Source organism: Artemia franciscana, chromosome 12 (assembly GCF_032884065.1).
Source record: "Artemia franciscana chromosome 12, ASM3288406v1, whole genome shotgun sequence".
Classification (NCBI taxonomy): domain Eukaryota; kingdom Metazoa; phylum Arthropoda; class Branchiopoda; order Anostraca; family Artemiidae; genus Artemia; species Artemia franciscana.
The window spans coordinates 40,124,858-40,147,163 of record NC_088874.1 but is presented as its reverse complement, the minus strand read 5'-3'; the positions used below and the strand labels follow the sequence as shown (position 1 = coordinate 40,147,163).

The window sequence follows — 22,306 nt, the reverse complement described above, 5'->3', positions numbered from 1 at the left end:
ACATTCGTTTTTGGTTTCATTTACGCCTCAATAGGAAAACATTTTGTTCGTTTTAAGCTTGATTTGCATATTCAACTTAAGCTTTACTCTTTTTGAAATAAGCTTTATCCTTTATATTAGTACCTGTAGTATAATAACAATAATACTAACAATTTATTTCTTACCCGCTTACAAAAGGGAAAAGTGGAGTACAAGGAGAGAAAACAAGGAATTACAAATAACACAAAATACAAGAAAAATAAATAACAATTTAGCAACAGAGGCGGATAAGATGATTATTAGGATCAAGACGGATTGGCAATTAGTCAATTAATTTTGAACTTAATTTTTCCCCTGAGAGGACAATATCTGTTGCCTGATATTTACTAATTAACCTTAACTAATAAATGATCATGATAAACAAAGAAAGAACTTACAATACCGATACTAATCCGAGCTTTATTCAGAAGCATATGAAACCCAGCACAAAATAACACTGAATGGTCGCAGAAACTCGAGTACAAGTTTGTAAGTGTTTGTCACAGGAAATGTCCGCAATTTTCAATAATTTTAGAGTGCCCCAGTTTAAGTTTATATTGAATATCCCTAACTGTCTGAAAACAAAAAGAACCTAGAGAATTGCAAACAGAAGTCCCAAGGAAAAGAAGTGACTTGTGGTACGGAAAAAGAACTGCAATCCAAAGGATGAGATGAACTAACCCCATTAAATATAAGAAATCTACATTTATCTACGTTTAGCAATAATCCAATCCTTGCAAATGCATTAGCGACGAATCGAACAGAACGCACTAAACCTGCCTCAGTTTGGCTAATAAGAAGCAAGTCGCCAGTATAAGCTAAGTATGATACGTCAAATACAGAAGAGAGAATAACGAGGACTTTTTTCCCAAGACAGTGAACCAACAAAACCTAATTGAATATTTTGGCCCTATATCTAAGGGCCGTCTTCAGCAAAGAAAATAATAAACAATAACACACTTACAATAACAGTTCTCGATTAAAAATCCATTTTTTTAAATAGCGAAAAGTTCAGAAAAGTTCTTAACGAAAAGTTCACCCAAGACTGTGTGATAAAAGCTAACATTTTACAAGCTAAAAAGGTTCATTCATTTCACTAACTGTATTTATTAAAAATTGGAATAATTTCTTATTGCGATATTCGGCTTCTCTGCAGCTAATCTTGTAGCTCTTTTGGGATTAGGCTTGTTTTTATTCGTTCTTATTTTTGTTTTATTTTGAATTAGATAATTTTCTACAATTAATTTTGTGTACATAGGGTTGAGTGTGTATTCACCCAAGTCTCTATTTAGGGATATATTATTATGTAAGTTTCATTTGATTTTGATTGCCTCGCAGACAGTTTGTTTGATTCCTAGGTCATTGCTAATTAGAATTGTTTCGTCAAATAAAACATAATGGTTTGGATTTTCAAAATTATGATAGGTTAAAGCTGAATCGAAAGATATTGTTATCTAGAGGTACAGTAGGGTAACACTGAAACCAAAAATAGGCCGATACCAATTGTGAGACAAGTAGAGGACTTGTAAGCATCAGTCGGCTGTTAGACCATAATCATCTTCGGCAATAAGGAGTTTGCAACTTTGGCTAGTTGGTGTACCTATTATTTGTTTCCGGTGTATTAGATAGTAAGACCAATTTGGTTCCAGTGGTAAGACATGCAGGGGACTTGTAAGTAATAATCGTCTGTTAGGCTACAATCATCTTCAGTGAAGAGGGGATTGTAACTTTTTCAAGTTGGTCTAGCCTACCCATGCTCACTGTAATATAGAATTAAGTGTTTACGCAACTGGTACAAAGATTACGTAAAACAATGAGGTAGTTTCGTAATAATTAGTGTCACCTATGGTATTTTAATCCTGAAAAGTTACGGATAGCTTTATAATACCAACTAGATTATATAAGATATTGTTCCAAGTGTTCATCCGTAACGATGTCTTAGACTGAAAAGGAGACGATTGATATACGATTGATAAAGTTCAACTGGCTGCAACGTCAATTTAGTCCCTTCTTTCAATATTTTTTTGTTATCGTTGTTTTTTCAACGCTGAGGAATAGCCTTTGATCATGTGATTACTGATCGCTTTATTCTTTGAACATAACGTTTTAAAAGCTTCGATAGGCTGACAACTTCAGCCTTTAACCGACAGTAAAGAAACAAAACCAAAGTGTTGCTCTCGCAACACTTTATTTGGCGAAGCCGGAGAAAGGTTGCCGCAACACTTCACGTTGCTCAGGCAACGTAGGTCTAATTATTTTTAGATTTTAAAGCTTTTTCAATACTTTCTTTGTGTTGCTGTAATCTTGTTCCTAAATTTTGGTGGGTTCGACCCATGTAATAATTTCCACAACTACATGGTATTTGATACACCCCTCTTAGACGAGTAACTAGGGTTTTATCGTTATCAGAAAAAATCCCCATTCCCTGACTTCAATCTTAAGTAAGAATTTGAAAACCAAAACTTAAAAACCAGAATCACAGACGCATTCACGCCAATTTGACTAAGAGCATACCAAGCCTGAGCATGTCAAACACTATCGAATGCTTTAGATATATCAAGGGTGCAAAAATGACCACTATAACTACTCCGAGTGGGCTCCTTAATAAGCTGCGCTAAAACACGATGAGCATGTTGACAGCTCAGACCTGACCTGAAGCGGAACTGGCTAGCCTCATAATTAACAAATTCGTCGATATGTGGAAGTAGAACACACTCGAATAATTTACTTAGAGTACAGGCGATGGTGATCGGCCTGTACGAATTACACGAATTTAGACCTTTTCCTTTCTTTAATATAGAAGTAACACTTCCACATAAAAATGAACCAGGAACAATAGATATTGAAAGGCACATCTGAAGTAAAAACTGAAGATGGGATAGAAATTCAGCTGACTTCGGATAAAGATGAGTCGCACAAATACCATCAACGTCACAAGACTTCGACTTTAACCCTCGAAGCGATTTCACAATATTAGATTTATCAACAGGTATAAAATGTCTTTGGCTCACACTATTAGGAAGAGGCTACACCACTAAAGCAGTAAAACGGCTATGAACATCATAATTAATCACGAAAAATATGCACGTATAATATTTAATCCACGACAATCCTGGAATAATATCACTAGAAGAAGATTCTTCGAGTCTCGACGCATTTAGCACGTTTTGCCACTGTTTGCCATTAATCGGAAATTTAGCACCCGAAAACCAAACTGCACGAATATGACGCTTATAAGCCGATTTTGTTCTCTGTTTAAAGTTAAAAACTTGCCCACTAGAAGGTCTACCGCAAGCAAACCACATTTTCAACCAATGCTTGGCTTGGTTCTTCACTTTCTTAAGTTCCGGATCACACTTCCAAAATTGTCTTACGGGTGTTAAGTCGCACGCGAATCAACGGAATAGCTATTGCTTCGGCTTGTTTAATTGAAGAAATGATATTTCTTGAGTAAGACTTTAATTTATCACGAACCTCACTGACAAAATAATCAGCGCCAAGAAGATGATAAGGCACCGAAATAGTGGATATTAGAAAAGCGAGAGTCGAAAAAAATAGAGTGACCAATTTGCATTATCCCAGTCACGTTTGAAAATCCATTTCTTAGGCTTAGAAGAAACACTAAAACTGATTGTAGAACTAATAGATAGATCTAAATTAAGTGGGAGATGATCATAGTCTTTTCCCTCATCGTCGACATGAACATCAGAGGAATGAAAAAGGGGCGAACACACACAATGGTCCAAATCAGAAACTGTTCCACTATTCTAGATATATGAGAAGCTGCAATCTTTATTTATAATCCTTTGCGCAGATGGTAGAGCATTGAACAAGGTCTCAGATCGACTGAATGATATATGAATGTTGCAATTTAGATAACCGGCAAGAAGTCATGAATATCCAAGAGATTCAATTCCGCTAATTAGACCTTGTACCTTATCACAAGACTTGGCAAAACTCGAGAACAACTCTACCAACTCTTTATCATGCGGCAGGTAAGCATTAATTAGGACAGGGTCAGCAAGTCTTACAGCTAGAAAATGCTCAGATGAGTGGTAGCACACAGGTGATAAATCTGCGAGAGTCCGTCTCATATAACACGCGAAGCCACCAGAAGGCCTACCCCGAATACGTCTGGCATTGGTACTAAACACAACGTAATCACGATTTCTTTATAGAAAGTTCACGCTGCAAGCAGGAAGCAAGTGTTCTTACAGGAGAAGGACATCAAAACGGCTAAACGTTTCCTCCAGACTTGGCACTTTGTCTATAGTCCCGTAAGTGTTAAACGAGCACGCCGAAATTTTGCGACAGTTCATTTATGAGGGCACCCTGTAACGGTCTTAACAAGAGCCTAGAGACGAGAACAGCGAAAACTAAATGCCACAAAATCGTCACCAAAGTTTGCGCATTTCATCGGATCCGTATATGGGGTGTCTTTGCCATACTCATGAGGATCTGAGCATCTAGCACACTTATAGCAGATACTAGGACAGTTAGCAATTAGATCTTCAGGAGACTGCCATTTGTTACAGCATCTCGGGATTTTCTTAAATTCATAGACACGGATCAGTTCATATTCAATTTTCAACCCCAGTCTAAGAGCCGAAACAAGAGACTCTTGATCACTAAAAGCTATCTTGACACACTGGGAATTTCCAATCCGGGTGGCTTCAGCAACTCCAAAACAGTTCTTGAACAGAGACAAATCAAACGAGTCGCCAATCTCTTTTGCGATTCCTTTAGAACTTCCTTTCCAGAACCTTCACATCCGATCCACGCAAGACCAATCGGGCTGAATCGCAAAAGCCGCTTGCCACAACACTGTCAATATTCACTATTATTCTGTCTCCAGAAGTGCGAATATTCTCAACACATTCATGTCCGGCAATTTTATCAATCACAGCTTTTCGTTTCAGATCACGCGGTGTCTTCGTAATAGCGATTGTCCCTTGATTTGTTACAACTGGAATAGAAGCAGTACCATTCCCTGGTAATCCTGGGAAGTGGAGATCATAAGCAGTCCAGTCACCTTATCTTTAATTTGCGGCAAGGTCTGTTGAAGAGTATTAATTTTTGCCGAGAGCATAGAATAGGCTACTGTAGGCAAACACGGAACCTCTGAGGGGGAACGTATAACTAAATCAGGAATGATAGGAAAAGACTCAGTTTTCATTTTCTGAAACTGTTCAAGCATGTCCTTCAGATGATTCATTAGAGCATTTGGTCCCGTGCCTTTAGGACAAGCATCCGTAATCGACAGCTTTTCCCACAGCAGCTTCTTCTCCTTCGTAATATCAGCAAGCTAAAAAAAAATCAACAGCTGATTTCAAAATAACTGCAGATTCTACTCCGTTCTCCAAGTTATACAGAAGAAAGTTCAGAACGGGGGAAAAACTAAACATTCCGAAGGTTGAAGATCAAAGTCCTTTTTCCTTGCACATTCGTCAGTCCAAACCAGTAATGAAAGAGACGAAAGGAAAGATATGAGATGGAAATTTTCAATCTGGATTTTATTACAAGCAATTCACTGATTGTCTGGGAGTCGATTGATACCAAGTTCACACAAAATCAAAAGCTTTTGCCGATAGAACAGACATTATTGCACATGGAAAGCTAAACACGTGGACGCACCAGCGTTCCCGTTTGACTGAATTGAATGAATAAAGGAACCTAGGAACAAGGGAAGTGTAAGGACCCCTCAACTTTTCCCCGAAATTTACGTGTAACTTAATACCGGCTGGGACAATATGGCACTTGCGGGAGGTTCCTTCCCCTCTTCTGCTTGTTCCTTAAGTTCCTTCTTAATGATAAGAAATCATAAATTATCTACGGTCACTGAAATGATTCGAGTTAAACCACCGAATTAATGCAAGTTTAAAATCGGAAAAAATTTACTCTGAATCTAGGTCAAGTTGAACCATAGCGAATATTAAGAAATAACAACTGAATTAGCAACGGTTACTGAATTAATTCAAGTTCACAGCACTTAATCAATACAGCTCCAAAGCAGGCTTTAAAATCCAATAAGTCCAAAGAGGTGTTCGTACTTTGAAGATTAAGTATATTTTTAAGCTCTGATTGTTTATTTAATTTCCGTTCGTTTTGGGTTTCATTTATTCTTTAATAGTAATTTCTGGTTGCTTTGAGTTTGAGTTATTGTAGGTTTCTCTTTCTTCTGATCTCAAGTTTAATATGACCTTCACTTTTTTTTGAAAACTTCTTTTTTTATTTTTCATTTTATTTATATTGGTTGTACCTTATTGTAAGTTGTTCTTCTTATATATTTATGTCTTGCTGAGGACGGCCCTTGGACATAAGGCCGAAATATTCATAATAATTAGTTTCCCACTGTCTTGCGAAAAGGATTCCCTGAAGTTCTTCTGATTTTTGGTGTTTAAGAAAACTTCTTTTTCGGAAAGTTTTTTTTTTAACTAATTTTACTAAAAGGGCAGGTCATAAAAGAAGAAACAACCAATTTACTTAATCATATCGTTTTATTCCCTTTTCGTCTTGAATTAATGTTTACCGAATAATTCAAACTGGAACCAACTTGTTTATCCCCTTTTATAACATCCCTTTAAGGTTTTACATATACTTTTCAAATTAACTTTTCTTGTTCCTCATTTGAAAATTTGCAAATGATATATCTTTTGTTTATCTTCCTCATTTCACATCTCGTAAGAACATTCTAGAAAAACATTGGTTTCTTTTCATGCCTTTATCATAAGAAGTAAAAAGTTTCATGAGAAAATAAGAGCGCGAGTCCTTAAAAGTTTCCAGATCTGATAGCCATTAAATCTCAAGTTGCTTCAATAAAAAGCTGTCGCAAGTAGTTTGATATAAAAAAATGAATTTGTCATGAAATGCTTTGATGAAACCACATCCCCCTTGAGGGTTCTTTTAAAAGGTGCTTTTAAAGGACTTCAATTCGAATCAAACAATTTTCCTGGAATAACAGTAGGTTACCACAAATGAACTTTATTTTTTGGGATATGGTGTTTTATAGGCTTAAAATAAACTAAGAAGACTAATGTTCGAATTTTACTCACTCTTTATTCTTATGCTCCAGAGTGCAATTGCTTTTAAAGAACTATAATTTGAATCAAACGATTTTCCGGAAATAACACTAGGTTACCACCAAACGAGCTTATTTTTTAGGATATGGTGTTTAATAGACTTAAAATAAACTAAGAAGACTAAGGTTCGATTTTTTACTCGCTCTTTATTTTTATTCTCCAGAGTACAATTGCTTTAAAAGCATTACAATTTGAATTAAAAGATTTTCCGGGAATAACACTAGGTTACCACCAAACGAACTTATTTTTTTTATGATATGGTGTTTAATAGGCTTAAAATAAACTAAGAAGACTAAGGTTCGTCCAGAGTACCATTGCTTTTAAAGAACTTCAATTTGAATTAAACGATTTTCCGGGAATAACACTAGGTTACCACCAAACGAACTTATTTTTTTTATGATATGGTGTTTAATAGGCTTAAAATAAACTAAGAAGACTAAGGTTCGATTTTTTACTCGCTCTTTATTTTTATACTCCAGAGTACAATTGCTTTTAAAGAACTAAAATTTGAATTAAAAGATTTTCCGGGAATAACACTAGATTACCACCAAACGAACTCATCTTTTTTATGATATGGTGTTTAATAGGCTTAAAATAAACTAAGAAGACTAAGGTTCGATTTTTACTCGCTCTTTATTTTTATACTCCAGAGTACAATTGCTTTTAAAGAACTACAGTTTGAATTAAACGATTTTCCGGGAATAACACTAGGTTACCACCAAACGAACTTATTTTTTTACAATATGGTGTTTAATAGGCTTAGAAAAAACTAAGAAGACTAACGTTCGAATTTTACTCGCTCTTTATTTTTATACTCCAGTGTACAATTGCTTTTAAAGAACTTAATTTGAATCAACCGATTTTGCAGGGATAATACTAGGTTAGCACCATTTGACTTTTAAAATTTTATAATACGATATTTGATAGGGTTTAAAGATCTGAAAAATTCAAGATCGAGTTTTACTCACGTTTATGTTTCATGTTTAGTATTTCATTTCTTAGACCGCGTCTTGATCATGCATAAAATAGTGTTTTATATAGGACTATATGCCTGAAAAGATTCTCAACATTTAAAATCCTTTTTGTGTTTATTTGAAATAAAGTTGTTGGTTTCTTTTCTAGTTTATCAGCCTCTGATCTCATGTTTTCCAGATGACATAACTTAGATTTTGACATTCTTATGCGTTTTCACTTGTTTCTTTATATTCACTATCAGAAATATTTTATATTATGAGAAGGTCAATAAATATCTAGTTACACAATAAAAGTTTGTGACTTTGTGCACTAATTAAGGTTCCATTGCAACTCAAACCCATTCAACTCAACTCTCATGTCTTCCAACCCCTATTCAAATCAACACCATTTAATTCAGCCTCATTCAACTCAGACCTCATTCAACTCAACCATCTTTCACCTCAACCCCCATTTAACTCAACCCTTGTGGAACTCAACATCCACTCCCAAATTTTTTAACCCCCTGTAAATCAGCTCCAGTTAATTCAGCCCCATTAATCAACTCCCATGTAATCCGACCCAATTGAACTGAAACCCATAAAAATTTTACCATACTCATCTTAAAGTTCCAAAACCCATTAGGCTCAACCCCATGTATCTTACCCTCATTAAACTCAGCCCCTTTGAAACCACCCCCTATAATTCAAATCGAAGTTCCCTGATAAACAACTATCATCCAAATTTAACTTTCTTAACTCGACAATTTGAATATCTAATTAAACTTGTTTGTCTGAAGTTAAACCCAAATGCAATGGTCGTTATTTATTGGTTAATTCTGGTTTTCTCGAAGGCGGTTATCGACGTATGTTTATCTAATACGTTCCACAGGAAAGTAAAGGGCAATATCAAATGCCAAAACGAAAAAAATATATCTTAAAAAAAGTAAATCACACTTATACAAAAAATCGGCCGAAAGTACTACGAATGAGGAAATGCAACTTAAAACATACAATGCCGCCATTTTAACCTTTTTACTTGCAAGTTCCATTTAGATCTATTTAATCAGCGCTGATTAAAATTTATTCAACGATCGGCCCTGGAATTCTGCAAACAAGACCCCAAGCAATGTGTTTTACTAAAAGTTAGTTGTATGGTGTTGAGTTGAACTGTATTGATTTGAGCAAAAGCTGAATTAAGCTGGGGCTAAGTTGCTAAGGGATTCAGTTGAGCTGGTATTGGCTAAACTGGTTTAGCTGAACGAGGGTTGTATGACAGAAGTCGATTGAACGAGGTTGAGTTGAATGGGTTGAATTGCATAGAGCTGAATAGAGTTAAGTTCAATCGGATTGTGCTGCATGGTTTTGAATTACTTGAGGGTCGAATTAGACGGGGATGATTTGAATGTGGGTTGAGTTGAATGGGGGTTGACGTGAACAAGATCTAAGTTGAACGTGGTTGCTTACACATAAATTATCAATGAACAGTTTAAAGACCGTTCTAGTGCATTTTATAATGCTTTTAGGTCTTGCCAATTATTTTACTTCTTATTCCTCAAGTTTTAGAGTTTTTTGCATTTGGATCAATATTGTAAAAACAATTTTGTACTCGTGCAATACTTGAGTGTCAAAACCCAAGTTTAAATCTTGGAGTTTCTCTTGTACTGTGGTGATACAGACAAGTTATGCCCGAGCCAAACTATTGGTGACATATTCGGTAGTGACATCTTCGGTAGAAAAAGGCAAGACTTTTTATCGACCTGTGTTCTTCTTGGAATTGTACGTCATACTTGTGCATCGGAACCAGAATAATGAAGTAGAAAAAAAAATTATTTTCAAAGGCTGTGTTACTGTTTGCAAGTAGTTTCCTCCAATACAGCATCTTCTCCATGTCAAATAAAACATAAAGTTTGGAAAAACAGCTATTTTATATCTCTATCTTCATTAATTTAATAACATTCGTCTTAAATCTTCGCTTTGACTTCAAAAAAAAAATTCTTACTAGCAAACTATCCGTGTCTTTACCTATTTTTATATCTTGTAAAAACCATCTTTAAAAAAAAAATTATCTTTATGCCCTAGTCTTAAGCAGTAAAAACTTTTATGGCAAAATAAAAACGTGTGCCCTAAAAAGGTCTCTTATATGATAACAAATAAATTCACGCTTAAGCTATTTCAATAAAAAGCCATCGGTATTACCTTGATGCGAAAAATGTATTTCACCTTTAAGTTTTGATGTAGCCCTATCCTCCAAAAGTTATTCTGGCACAAGTGCTTTTAAACAATTTCAATTTGGATTTACGAAACTGTACTCAACTTTTTAAAACAAAAAAAACTTTAGCAAAAAGAGCGAGGTGTTGAGGAGGGGAGAACTCCCTTCATACACGGAATAATTCTCCAGAAATGAGGCTTGAAAACGAGCCACTTTTTCCCTAACGGATTGAAATTTTCATTTGTAAGTTCATGGACCACAGAGATCCTATTGTGCAAAAGAAATCTTTTGCCACCGACATGGATCTTCTCTCCATTTTCAGGCACTTCTGAGATGGACCACGGAAATAGGAAAAACATCAATTTTATTGGTTTAAAACTAACGCTTGTAAGTCTTTTTGACCTTAGTACACCCAAAAATTGACCAAAAATAAGTTAATTTGCTTGAAAATTTGGCCCAAAAAGGACCAAAATACACTTTTTATGAAAGATTTGAAACATTTAGCCATCATTCCTTGGACTATAGGGAACCTAAAGTGCACACACAAATTTAATTTAAGGGCATAGACCAATTACAAACAGAACTCATTAAAGGGATGAAAAAAAAAAAAACTTTTTCTTAACGACTTGAAACTTCCACCCGTAAGCTCAGGGCTCAAGTGGACCCTAGATCAAAAAGCAAACCTTTTGGAGGGGGGATTGAGGAGCAGCCAAAAGGGGCTTCATTTTTTTGTCGTATCAAAACTTACATTTGTGAGGTCCTTGGGGTACGGTGGATTCAATTTTCAAATAAAAAATCTAAGAATAAATTGGTTTCACCTAAAACTATGGCCCAAAAAGAAACCACAAAACTTTTATTCTTTCAAAACAGCTTTAAATCTATATCCATAAGCCTCTAAATCAAGGGGCTGAAATGTGCGGGGAAAAACTAAGACTTAAGGTTGATTTACCTGAAAATGGAAAAAATAATTGATTTAGCATTAACAAGAATACTTTCATTCAGGCCAGACCAAAAAAAAATTTGGACGGACCATTTTTTATCATACCAGGCGAAGAGACTAAAAGAACCTTCTCGCCAAAAAACTTACAAAAAAAAATTACTGGCCAGCTGAAAACAAACATCCGTATCCTCTTGGGCAACGTAGACCCTAATGCAGGAAAAAATTTAAACTAATATGAACTGTATCGATTCGTGGCACCAAGACATTGGCCCCAAGTTTGTTGCATATTTGAAATCAGCTTGCAATTTACAGGATATTTAGGCGCTGCAACGTACCCCTTAACAAAAACAATTGAAACAAATTTACTAATTGAAAATAATACTAATTTAGGCCAACAGAAACTATCTTTTTCTGATTGACTTAAATTTACAAGGTATATAGACGGGACCAAAGAAGGGTCTCTTTAATCAAATGAATAACGATAGTAAGTTTGGAAAATTGGTTGAAAGAGTGCAAGACACAAGAATATTCAAAAAATATTGTTTTTTTTCGATTGGCTTGAAGCCTAGAAGACATGTAAAGAGGAAGGAGGGAAACCAGAGTTGGTTTCAAAGGGAAAAGAGGGAGCGCTTGCCCCGGGAGCAGAAATTTTAAGGCCGCAAATTTTCAACAAAAGAACAATCCAATGGCTATAATCATTTTGTAATTTTTAAACTTTTTTAAAAATAAAGTAGAGGGAACAGTTGGCAAAATTTTTTCAATCAATGATAATTTTGTTAAAATTTAACCTAAAAATTTCTGAGAGACAGAGGAAGGGGTAATAATCAATATTTTTGCCCGGGCATATGAGAGGCAAGCATAGTATGCGCAAAGTATGCGCAAAGTATGCCCATTTTTTTTTTTTTTTTGCTCCGGTCGATTTCCAAGTATAAAGGGCATGTAAACGGATCAAAAATACCCTAAAGGAAAAATATATGTTAAAAAAAATGCTCGTTGCATCAACTGAGTTGCATAAGGTTATGACGGCCCAAAATGGTCTGAAAGTTGTTTTTCTGTGTACTGACTTGAAACATTAGGCGTATGCAAACTCGACCAAAGAACGTGGACAACCTATGAAACGGATCGTGGTAACGAGCTTTAAGGAGCGACCAGGCTCAATACTAACCGAAACTCTAAAAAACGTAATTTTGATACCAATAGATATATCAAAGAATCTGATTTTTATGCTGATTTAAGATGTACAAGTTTAATTAAGTTTCGTCTTAATGAAAGTGTAAAGCGCTTTCGCAAAGCACTTAGCGTAAAGAGCGGAGCGTTGAGGAGGAGACAGCCTCTATCATATAGGGAATAATTTCTGTTCGTTTTAAGTTTTAATGTCGCCCCTTACTTTCAGTTTAAGAAACTTGTTTTTTTATTTAATTTCTGAACGTTTTTGAATTAATGCAGATTTCGAAAATTGTTGACCGTACACGAGTAAATAAAATGAATTTACAAATTAATCTGACTTTTTTTAACTAAAAATAGCCTTATAATAACCTTAGTTTTATTTTTGTTCCAGTTATTTAAGAATGAGTCCTGAATCACAAAGGATGTTTAATTAGAATTATAACCTCTTTTAAAAGTAAAAGAAAAATAGCATAAAAGCGAGCTATTGAGGATAGGCAATCCCCTTCATATACGTGATATTTTCTGTTCTTTTTAGGTTTTAATGTTGCTCCTTACTTTCAGTACAAAAAACTTATTTTTTTAATTAATTCAAACAGAAAACTTAAGTATCGTATCGAACTTGAAACAAAAACGAATATTGTTTTTTTCACAGATTGGCTTGAAACTTCATGACGATTAAATAAAATAAACAAGTTTTTTCAGCTGAAATTAAGTAACAACATCAAAACTTAACACGAGAGAAATTATTCCGTATATAAAGGAGGCCGCGCCAGCCTCAATATTTCACTCTTTAAGCTGCAGTTTGATTTTTTGTCCCAATTCTTTAGAATGACTCCTAACTCACAAAGGTCATTTATTTAGAATAATAAGTTTTTGTTGAAGTTCTAAGAAAACTTAGCGTAAAGAATGAGGTATTGAGGAGGGGGCAACCCTTTCATATACGGGATAATTTCTGTTAGTTTCATTTTGGTGCCGCTCCTTACTTACCGATGAACAAACTTATTTTTTAATTATTTTCAGATCGCTTTTAGATAATGCCGGGAAACCAAGCTCCCCCTCCCCCATGGAAAATACCTTCCCCCATTGAAAATCTTCCATCAAAAAGTTCTCCCCCGTGCAATACCCCCACCAGGAAGTTCTTCCCAGACAATTCCATTCTAGCTGAAAATTCCCCCAGGAAATTTCTTGCAGGCGATTCCGGCTGATAAATTTTCTTAGCACACTTTCACACAACACAGATCATTCTGGCACGAACTCTGGCAGATTCCCCTACCATAAAATTTCTCCTGAAAAGTCCATCCCCCCCAGGAACTTCCCTTCCACAGAAAATTCTCCACGTAAAAAATCTCCTCAGCAGAAAATTCCCCTCATCCTCCCATAAATGCTAGTGTACTTCCCAACAAAAATAATATACGTAAGCAAAGGATGGATTTCCTTAATTACAGACCTCTCCCCAGGAGCTGTGGGGGCTTATTTTATCCCCAAAGGGACAGTTAAATGGACTTTTCAGCTATGCTGAACAAAAAGGCTACCTCGAAATTTTAATCGGATGAGTTTGAGGAAAAAAGGGGGATGGGAGGGAGCTGCTCTTCAATGTTTTTCGTCACTTAAAAAGGGCAATAGAACGTTTAATTTCCGTTCAAATTAGCTCTTTCCCGATATTCTACGACAGTGGTTTGATGTAATTACCCCTGGAAAAAAAACAAATAAACAAGCATCCATGATGTTTCTTCTGGCAAAAAATACAAAATTCTACATTTTTGAACATGGAAGCTTGAAACTTCTGCAATACTGTTCTCAGATACACTAAATCTGATGTTGTGATTTTTATTAAGATTCCTTGACTTTTATGTGTTGTTTACCCTTTTTTGGAAATTCAGTCCAATTTTCTCAGGCTCTTAGCTTTTAATGAGTAACACTAAACTTAAATATAACAGGATATTTGGAATCATCACAGTAAGCCGATTGATTAGATATATCTATTGATATCAAAATTCCGTTTTTTAGAGTTTTGGTTACTGAGCCGCGTCACTCCTTACTTGCAGATCGTTACAACGAAGAGGGTTACAACGAACATTACCTCAATGAAGATACAAAACATATTTTTTTTATACGTAAACTAAGCATAGATTTATTTAAAGAATAACGGTTGCAATGAAAAAGCCTAAAAAAAATTTCTTGCTTTTGATCCATTTTCATGATTGTCTGCACGATCGGTGTTACAATCGATTCACCTCTATATAAAGCCAAATATTATACGGGTTTGTACCAAATGGGATTCAATTTACCCTCCCCACCCACTCTGAGCAAATAAAAACTTCTGAAAAAAATGCTTATGAATTATTTGAACTAATATTCAAATTTTGCCTAAAATGTTATTTGGGATCAAGCCCCTTGTTATTTAAGCAAAAAAGCTGAATAAAAACATTATACAAGCATACCCACTTAACCCAAATTAAAATAGTTTCAATTAAAAATGAATAACAAATAATTTAGAAAAAATATTTTTTAAAGAAGGAAGTAAAGTGAGAAATTCAAACCAAAAACGAGAAGAAACAGAGCCTTATAATAAGCCAAACTTAGAACAACCAAAAATTACATTGGATAAATGAATAAACATGAACGAGCAGACATTAAAACTAATAAACGACTGAAACTTCCCTTGAAAATTACCAGCTACCGTTTCAAAATTTCTATTTAGACATCAGTTTCGTACTCTTTCGAACAAAAAAAAATTAGACGGAGAGGTTTCGGGAAAAAAGCAACCTTTTAATATCTTTAATTTAAACTAAAAAGATTCCTTGAAAATTACCGATCCCCGTTTCAAAATTTACTTTTGGGCATAAGTTTCCCATACATTTGAATTGAGAAAAAGAAAGATTTCGTGAAAAAAAGCATCCTTTTAAGATCTTAAAATTAAACTAAACAGATTCCTTAAAAATTTCCCATTCTCGCTTCAAGATTTCTAATTAGGCATCATTTTCCTATACTTTAATTAAAAACAAAGTTAGAAGGTTTAGCTTTGGGGGAAAACGTCCTTTTAAAATCTTAAAATTAAGTTGAAAGTTATTACTGTATTTTTTCTATAAAAAAATTCGATCCTTTAACCTGATAATTTTATGATTTCCTTCTTTTTAATATTGCCTTTATGGCAATATTAAGATCAAACCATTCAATATACATAGCATTCACAGTTGAGCGTAAACGACACTCATGTCTTTTCAAGGCTTTTAGGGGCTATATCCCCAATGTTTATTTGAGGTAGATCTTATTAGTGAAATTCAATAGCATTGTAATTTTCCTTATTAGTTGATTTTGTTGAAAAACATATTTTTTAAACACAATCTTTTTCAGTATGTTGCAAACAACATTCCAGCCTTTACAGGGTTTAAGGGGGGAACCTTTACTTTTTTCACACAATTACCTATTCATTTTGAATTTGGCTTGGATTTTTTAATTTTAAGTTTGTTCGCTATTCACTTTATCCACTGTCCGTGATAATCTCTGATGGTTTTGAATTTTACTTATTACAAAGCTTCACCTCTACTCGCTTTAGATTGTAAAAAAAAAAAATTTTTTTTTAACTGAAAGTAAGGAGCGACATTAAAACTTAAAACGAACAGAAATTACCCCGTATATGAAAGGGGCTGCTCCTTCTTCAACGCCCTGCTCTTTGCACTAAAGTTTGACTCTTTCTCTAAACCAAACTTTACCGTAAAGAGCAGGGCGTTGAAGAAGGAGCAGCCCCGTTCATATAAGGGGTAATTTCTGTTCGTTTTAAGTTTTAATGTCGCTCCTTACTTTCAGTTAAAAAAAACTTGTTTTTTTTATTTAATTTCTGAACGTTTTTTTAGTTAATCCATGTTTTGATTTCGGCTCTCCGCAGATGAATAATTAAAGCGAAATTTTCATATTTATTTATTTGGCTAAATGGCTTTCCCATAGTTTTGATCGAATGATTTTGCGAAAAAAGGAAAGGAAGGAGGCTCAGTTGCTCTCCAATTTTTTGATTACTTAAAAAGGCAACTAGAACTTTTAGTTTTTACGAACGTTTTCAAACGTAAAAGATATACGTAACTTATGAATTAGCTTACGTAAAAAAATTCTATGTTCGTATGTTTTTATTACGTATATGAGAAGGTTCGCCCATTCTTCAATACCTCTTCAATAACTCTTTGCATTAAAGCTTAAATTTTGTTTCCTGAATCACAAAGGCCGTAGAATAAATAGTTAAAATTACTAAAAATCCTTTAGCGTAAAGAGTGAGGTATTAGGAGGAGGTGAACCCCTTATATGCGTAATATTTTCTGTTCATTTTAAGTTTTAATGCTACTCCATACTTCCAGTCGAAAAAAAAACTTTTTCATATTTATTTTCTCACTGTTTTTTTAAATAATGCTAGAAAATGCTGCGCCCCCTTTATGGAAATCTTCTTCCCCCATGACAAATTACTCCATGGAAAATTTCCCCCACATAACCCCTCTTCTCAACCCCCCCTCCCAACCAAAAAATCCCCCTGAAAACGTCTCTACATTTCCCAATAACCATTAATATATGCAAACAATGGTCAAAATTTGCAACTTGCAACCCCTCCCACGAGGACTGTGGGGGAGTAAGTCTTCCCCAAAGACATAGTTATAAGGTTTTTCGACTATGTTGAATAAAATGGCTATCTCAGAATTTTGATCCGACTACTTTGGGGAAAAAATGAGCGTGGGAGGGGGCCTAGGTGCCCTCCGATTTTTTGGTCACTTGAAAAGGGCACTAGAACTTTTCATTTCCGTTCGAATGAGCCCTCTCGCAAAATTCTAGGACCACTTGGTCGATACGATCACCCCTGGGAAAAAGAAAAAAAAACAAAAAAAAAAACAAATAAACACGCATCCGTGATTTGTCTTCTGGCAAAAAATACAAAATTCCACATTTTTGTAGATAGGATCTTGGAACTTGTACAATAGGGTTCTCTGATACGCTGAATCTGATGGTGTGATTTTCATTAAGATTCTATTACTTTTAGGGGGTGTTTCACCCTATTTTCTAAAATAGGGCAGATTTTCTCAGGCTCTTAACTTTTGATGGGTAAGGCTAAACTTGATGAAACTTATATATTTAAAATCAGCATTAAAATGCGATTCTTTTGATGTAACTATTGGTATCAAAATTCAGTTTTTTAGAGTTTTGGTTACTATTGAGCCGGGTCGCTCCTTACTACAGTTCGTTACCACGAACTGTTTGATTCTGATTTTTAATTTTCTTTGAAAATCATCTTTTTTAGAATCAGTTCTTAAATTATGGGTCAATGCGCAAAAGGTCACAACGTATCTAGTTACCACGAAAAGTCTAAGCCTATTCTGGAATTTTTTAGAATCTTATTTTTATTTTTTTTTTGTGAAAGAGGAAGTTGAGAAAATGTTCATTCATGCTTAAGGGGAAAAAAATTAACCTCCTAACAAGGTAAATAATTATGCTCACAACTTTGCTCCTTTAAAAACTGAACAAGGATAAATATTTGCTGGAATATACTTTCCTTTGCTATGCTATTAGGGAAAGATAAACATTTCTTTAAGGCCTTTTTTAATTGCCTAGCCTCAGCAAATATAAGCAGTTTTAAATTAACCTTTCAACATACAAATTACTTACGCCCCTCAATGAAATTGGATGCTTGGGCCCCGGTGGTTATATTTTTGTCCCTGATGAATTCAGATGTTAGGCTCTCGATGGAATTGGATGCTAGGGTACCTCCCCCCCGCGAAATAATACGCTAAGGCCCCCCCCCCGGTGAAATTGGATGCTATGGCCACTGAAATTGGATGCTAGGAAGCCTCTGTTGGAGTTCGTTACTAGAGGGCCCCGATGGAATTAAGCGCTAGGGCCCCAGTTAAAATGGTTGCTAGGGTCCTGGTGGTTAGGTGCCGATGACATTGGATGTTAGGGCTCCCAGTGGTTAGGTTAGGACCCCCTAAAAAACGTCTGGAAGAAAAAATGTCTTAAAAAACGTCTTGAAATGTCTCAAAAAGTCTTGAAAAAATGTCTTGAAGAAAAATGTTTTGACAAAATTTCCCTGCTTGACTATTGGACTCTAATGCAACCTATTACGTAACATTTGCATAACCATACATTCCCTATGACAGAACATGCATCTGCGTCTCTTAGAAAACTTTCCTTATTACATAACATGCACTTGTATCTTTTAGAAAACATTCCCTACTACGTAACTTGCACCAGCATCTCTTAGAAAACATTCCCCATGACATAATAGACACCCGCACCTTGAAGAAGTTTAAAAATGTGCCAGGATCGGGATTTGAAGGGATATATGTGTTGTCAGAAGCCATGTTCTATCCATACTGATGTGGTGTAGATATACATTTTGGTTTGGCCTGACAGTTGCGTGACGGTTAGGGCCCCCTGAAAAACGTCTTGAAGAAGAAATCTCTTAAAAAACATCTTGAAATGTCTCAAAAAGTCTTGAAAAATGTCTTGAAGAAAAATGTCTTAATAAAATTTCCCCGCTTGAATATTAGACTCTAATACAACCTATTACACAACATCTGCATAACCATATATTCCCTATGACACAACATGCATCTGCGTCTCTTAGAAAACATTCCTTATTACGTAACATGCGCCTGCATCTTTTACAAAACAATCCCGATTACGTAACTTGCACCAGCATCTCTTAGAAAACATTCCCCATGACGTCATAGACTCCCGCACCTTGAAGAAGTTTTAAAAAAGTGTTGAGATAGGGATCTGAGGGATATGTGTGTCGTCAGAAGCCCTGTTCTATCACTACTGCTGTGGCGTACATATACATTTTGGTTTGGTCTGACGGTTGCGTGACTCAGATTTTCATCAAGGAATAGCATACCCATCTTTTCTCAATCCTTTAATGAAAATGATATAATTTTATACGTCTAGTTTGTAATAGAAGCCTCAGATTTGTAATCAGTACACCAAAAATCCTTATATTAAGACTTTGTTGAAAACCAAACGCCGTTTGTTAAAATTAGCCTTCATTTTGTTTCAATTTTGGAATTATATTTGGCCTCAAAGAACTTTGAACATGATTTAAGTTGAACCCCCAACGATTTTTGGCTCTTAATAAGGGTACTAAAACCTATGTAAAATGGATTGAGTATGTTCCCAAGTTCCTACAACCATCCCTTCAATAGATAAGGAAAATACTTATCAGATGTGATCTAATAAAACCAATTAGAAATAAAGAAATCAGTTTGTAAATGGAGGGGCAGGGCGGTCTAAGAAATTATTTATCAAACGTAATCGTAACTTATTTTGATTTTGGACAGTCACTCTTCTTAAATAAATAAATTCAATAATGTGAAAAATTTCTTACATGATTTTCAAATGACTGTAAGTCAAAAGAAGTGCAACACGTTTATATTCTTGAATTCAAAGGCAAAGGTAGTAGAAAAAAACCTGCTCATCGGAATGAGTCATCGAATAAGAACAATTTAAAATCCCTGAGTGACATGAATTTCAAAGGGCACCGAACGTCCATCGCTCAGTTAAAATGGACTTTTAATTCCTTTTGTCTTATTTGGGAATTTTACATTAAATTAGACATTTAACCATGGGACTATGCTACGAATACGTGTAATATGCTATCAACGAGGAAACAATTTTTAAGTTATTATTTAAACTAAAACAGCCATATTGGAACTTCTGATCTTATGTCGTCTGTGGCTACATAGACACATGGGGGCGGTAAGCGCTTTGATGGAGCGTTGGTTGACACCTGGTCGGTTTTGTCCCTTAACAAGGGCACTAGAACTTGCAGTATATGATGGAATGAGCCAAATGCGGAGTTTCCCCGATCATTCATTTTATACGGCAAGGTTGAGAAAAAACATAGGTGACCCACCGTTCTTTACTAAGTCAACGCTACTACGCTGACAATGATATTGATATTGCATTGAAGAAGCAAAGACAACTAATAAGATGTATTCAACATTGTGGAAAAACATCAGTACCATTGGTAGCAATCTTGCTCCGGGGAAGAGATAAGCTGACTGTTCTTTTTTAACAGAGTAGTATTTTTAATTTCAGCCCGTTGTAATAGATCAAGTTCGTCTTCATAGCCTGAATCTGCTCAACCTTGAAGATTTGTAAAAAAAAACTTTTGTCTTAATTTGACTTTTGTCTTCTTAGCAGGAATGTCTTCGGGATCCAACAAAACATTTTAAGTGCTTGGTGGATGGTTTTTACCCCCCCCCCCCCTAGGTGATTTCCCAAGATTTTTTTTCATTCAATCTTGTCAATTTTGTCAATTATTTTCCTTATTTGTTTTCTTTTTGGTTCCTGAGTTATTGTTTATTTCAATGATCTGAAACGTCTAGCCTCCCCTCCTTTTCTATCCTATTTACTTTAGAAACCCATTTAACCTTTGTGTGAATCAATTTCTTTCAATTTATCTGTGTACATTCTTCCATGAACCCTATTGTGCATTCCTCAATGAATCCCCTCCTAGAAATAAGTCTTTAACTACACCTTTGCTATTCGTACCAGTAGAAGTAATCCAGAAAGACAATAAAACAAACAACATTACTTACCCATGTAAAACAGAGTCCCACATATTGTGTTGGTCCGGTCACCTAGCTTCAGCCATTTTGAAAGTCCAAAGTCAACTATTTTCGCAGAACCATCCTGTTTTAGAACGATATTTTCAAGTTTAAGATCACGATATATGACTCCAGCATTGTGCAAAAAATCTAAAAGAAAAGAATACGTAAGTCTCCAAACAAAATCATTTAGCAATCCAAAGAGACTCCTCCGAAGTTTATACGATCACCCTTTTTGTATAAACCTTATATGCCCCCAGGGCATAACATTCAAACCTTGCCCTGAAGGCTCAATGGGAGTTGTCACGCTCAAATACATAATTTCTGGAACTTTCAACTACGCTGAACAAAATTGCCATCTCAAAATTATCATTGGATGTGCTTTGTCAAATGGTGGGCGCGGGAGGGGGTTAGTTGCCTTCCCATCACTTTCGATTATCAATGAGGGCACTAGCCCGTTTTTCATTGAGCCCCATTGTTTTAAGAAAACAATTCTGTCGAATAAATGTACTCTAGTTTGATCAGTTTAGATCTGCGACGTATAGTCGTAAATAAATCACATTGTTCTTTAAGGAACATTAATTTCTAGAGAGACAAATAGCCCCACTTTTCTAAACCTGGCTGGATATCTCGTGTGAAGTTTTAAGCTATACGGCGGTTAAAAGAACGAAAGTTTCATTCTACCTGATTAGCCCTACTTTGCAGAATTTTGAAACAGTAAAAAGAACAAAACTTTTCGAGTCATGAATTTTTTTTTACAAAAACAATTAAAAAATTAGTTTGTTTTAAAAGCAAACATAAAACAACTGGAATTATCAAAAGCAGTTCGAGTAAATTCAAATATAACCACAGTGAATTCCGACCAATTATTCACAATGTGAGCGTCCTCCCTGCTGACAAATGTGACACCAATGAAACACCGAGAAGATCTCGCTATCTCTAGTTTCAAGTGATAATCGAAAATCTGAAAGTGTCGCTACGCCCTTCAATAGTCTAATTGTTCTGAGCAAGTGTGAAACCTAAAGCTTTAAGATAGAACATAAGTGCAACTATTTTACATTCGAGGTTTGGTGCCTTTTGTGCATAAAATTACCAACCGTGTGACAGACAAGTAGATGCCGAGACGGCTGACGTCTAACATCACAATCATAGGTAGTGCAATGCCTAAGCAAAGAGCGATACGGGATGAATCTATTATTTTTTTTTCTTCTTTTTTACTATTTTTTTTACCAGGGCACTTCGTATCGAAGGAGCTGTCGTAGAAGATTTGAAAAATGCTCATTAGATTGGAAATTGAAAGGGCTAGTGCCCTTGTTGATAGTCAAAAGTAATGGGAGGGCAACTAACCCTCTCCCACG

At 35.3% G+C, this 22,306-nt stretch overlaps 1 protein-coding gene across 5 annotated transcripts in view; it reads right to left on the bottom strand.

Moving 5' to 3' along the window:
• Positions 1-22,306, bottom strand: part of LOC136034123 (serine/threonine-protein kinase S6KL-like) — a 362,015-nt gene that overhangs the window by 180,639 nt on the left and 159,070 nt on the right. For 4 of the 5 annotated variants that reach the window (XM_065715275.1, XM_065715279.1, XM_065715276.1 and 1 more), the window contains exon 8: positions 20,940-21,098. The exons of the other annotated variant lie outside the window; for it this stretch is intronic. In XM_065715275.1, coding sequence (XP_065571347.1) covers positions 20,940-21,098 — 159 coding nt within the window. The remainder of the gene's footprint in view (positions 1-20,939; positions 21,099-22,306) is intronic. 5 annotated transcript variants of the gene reach the window in all.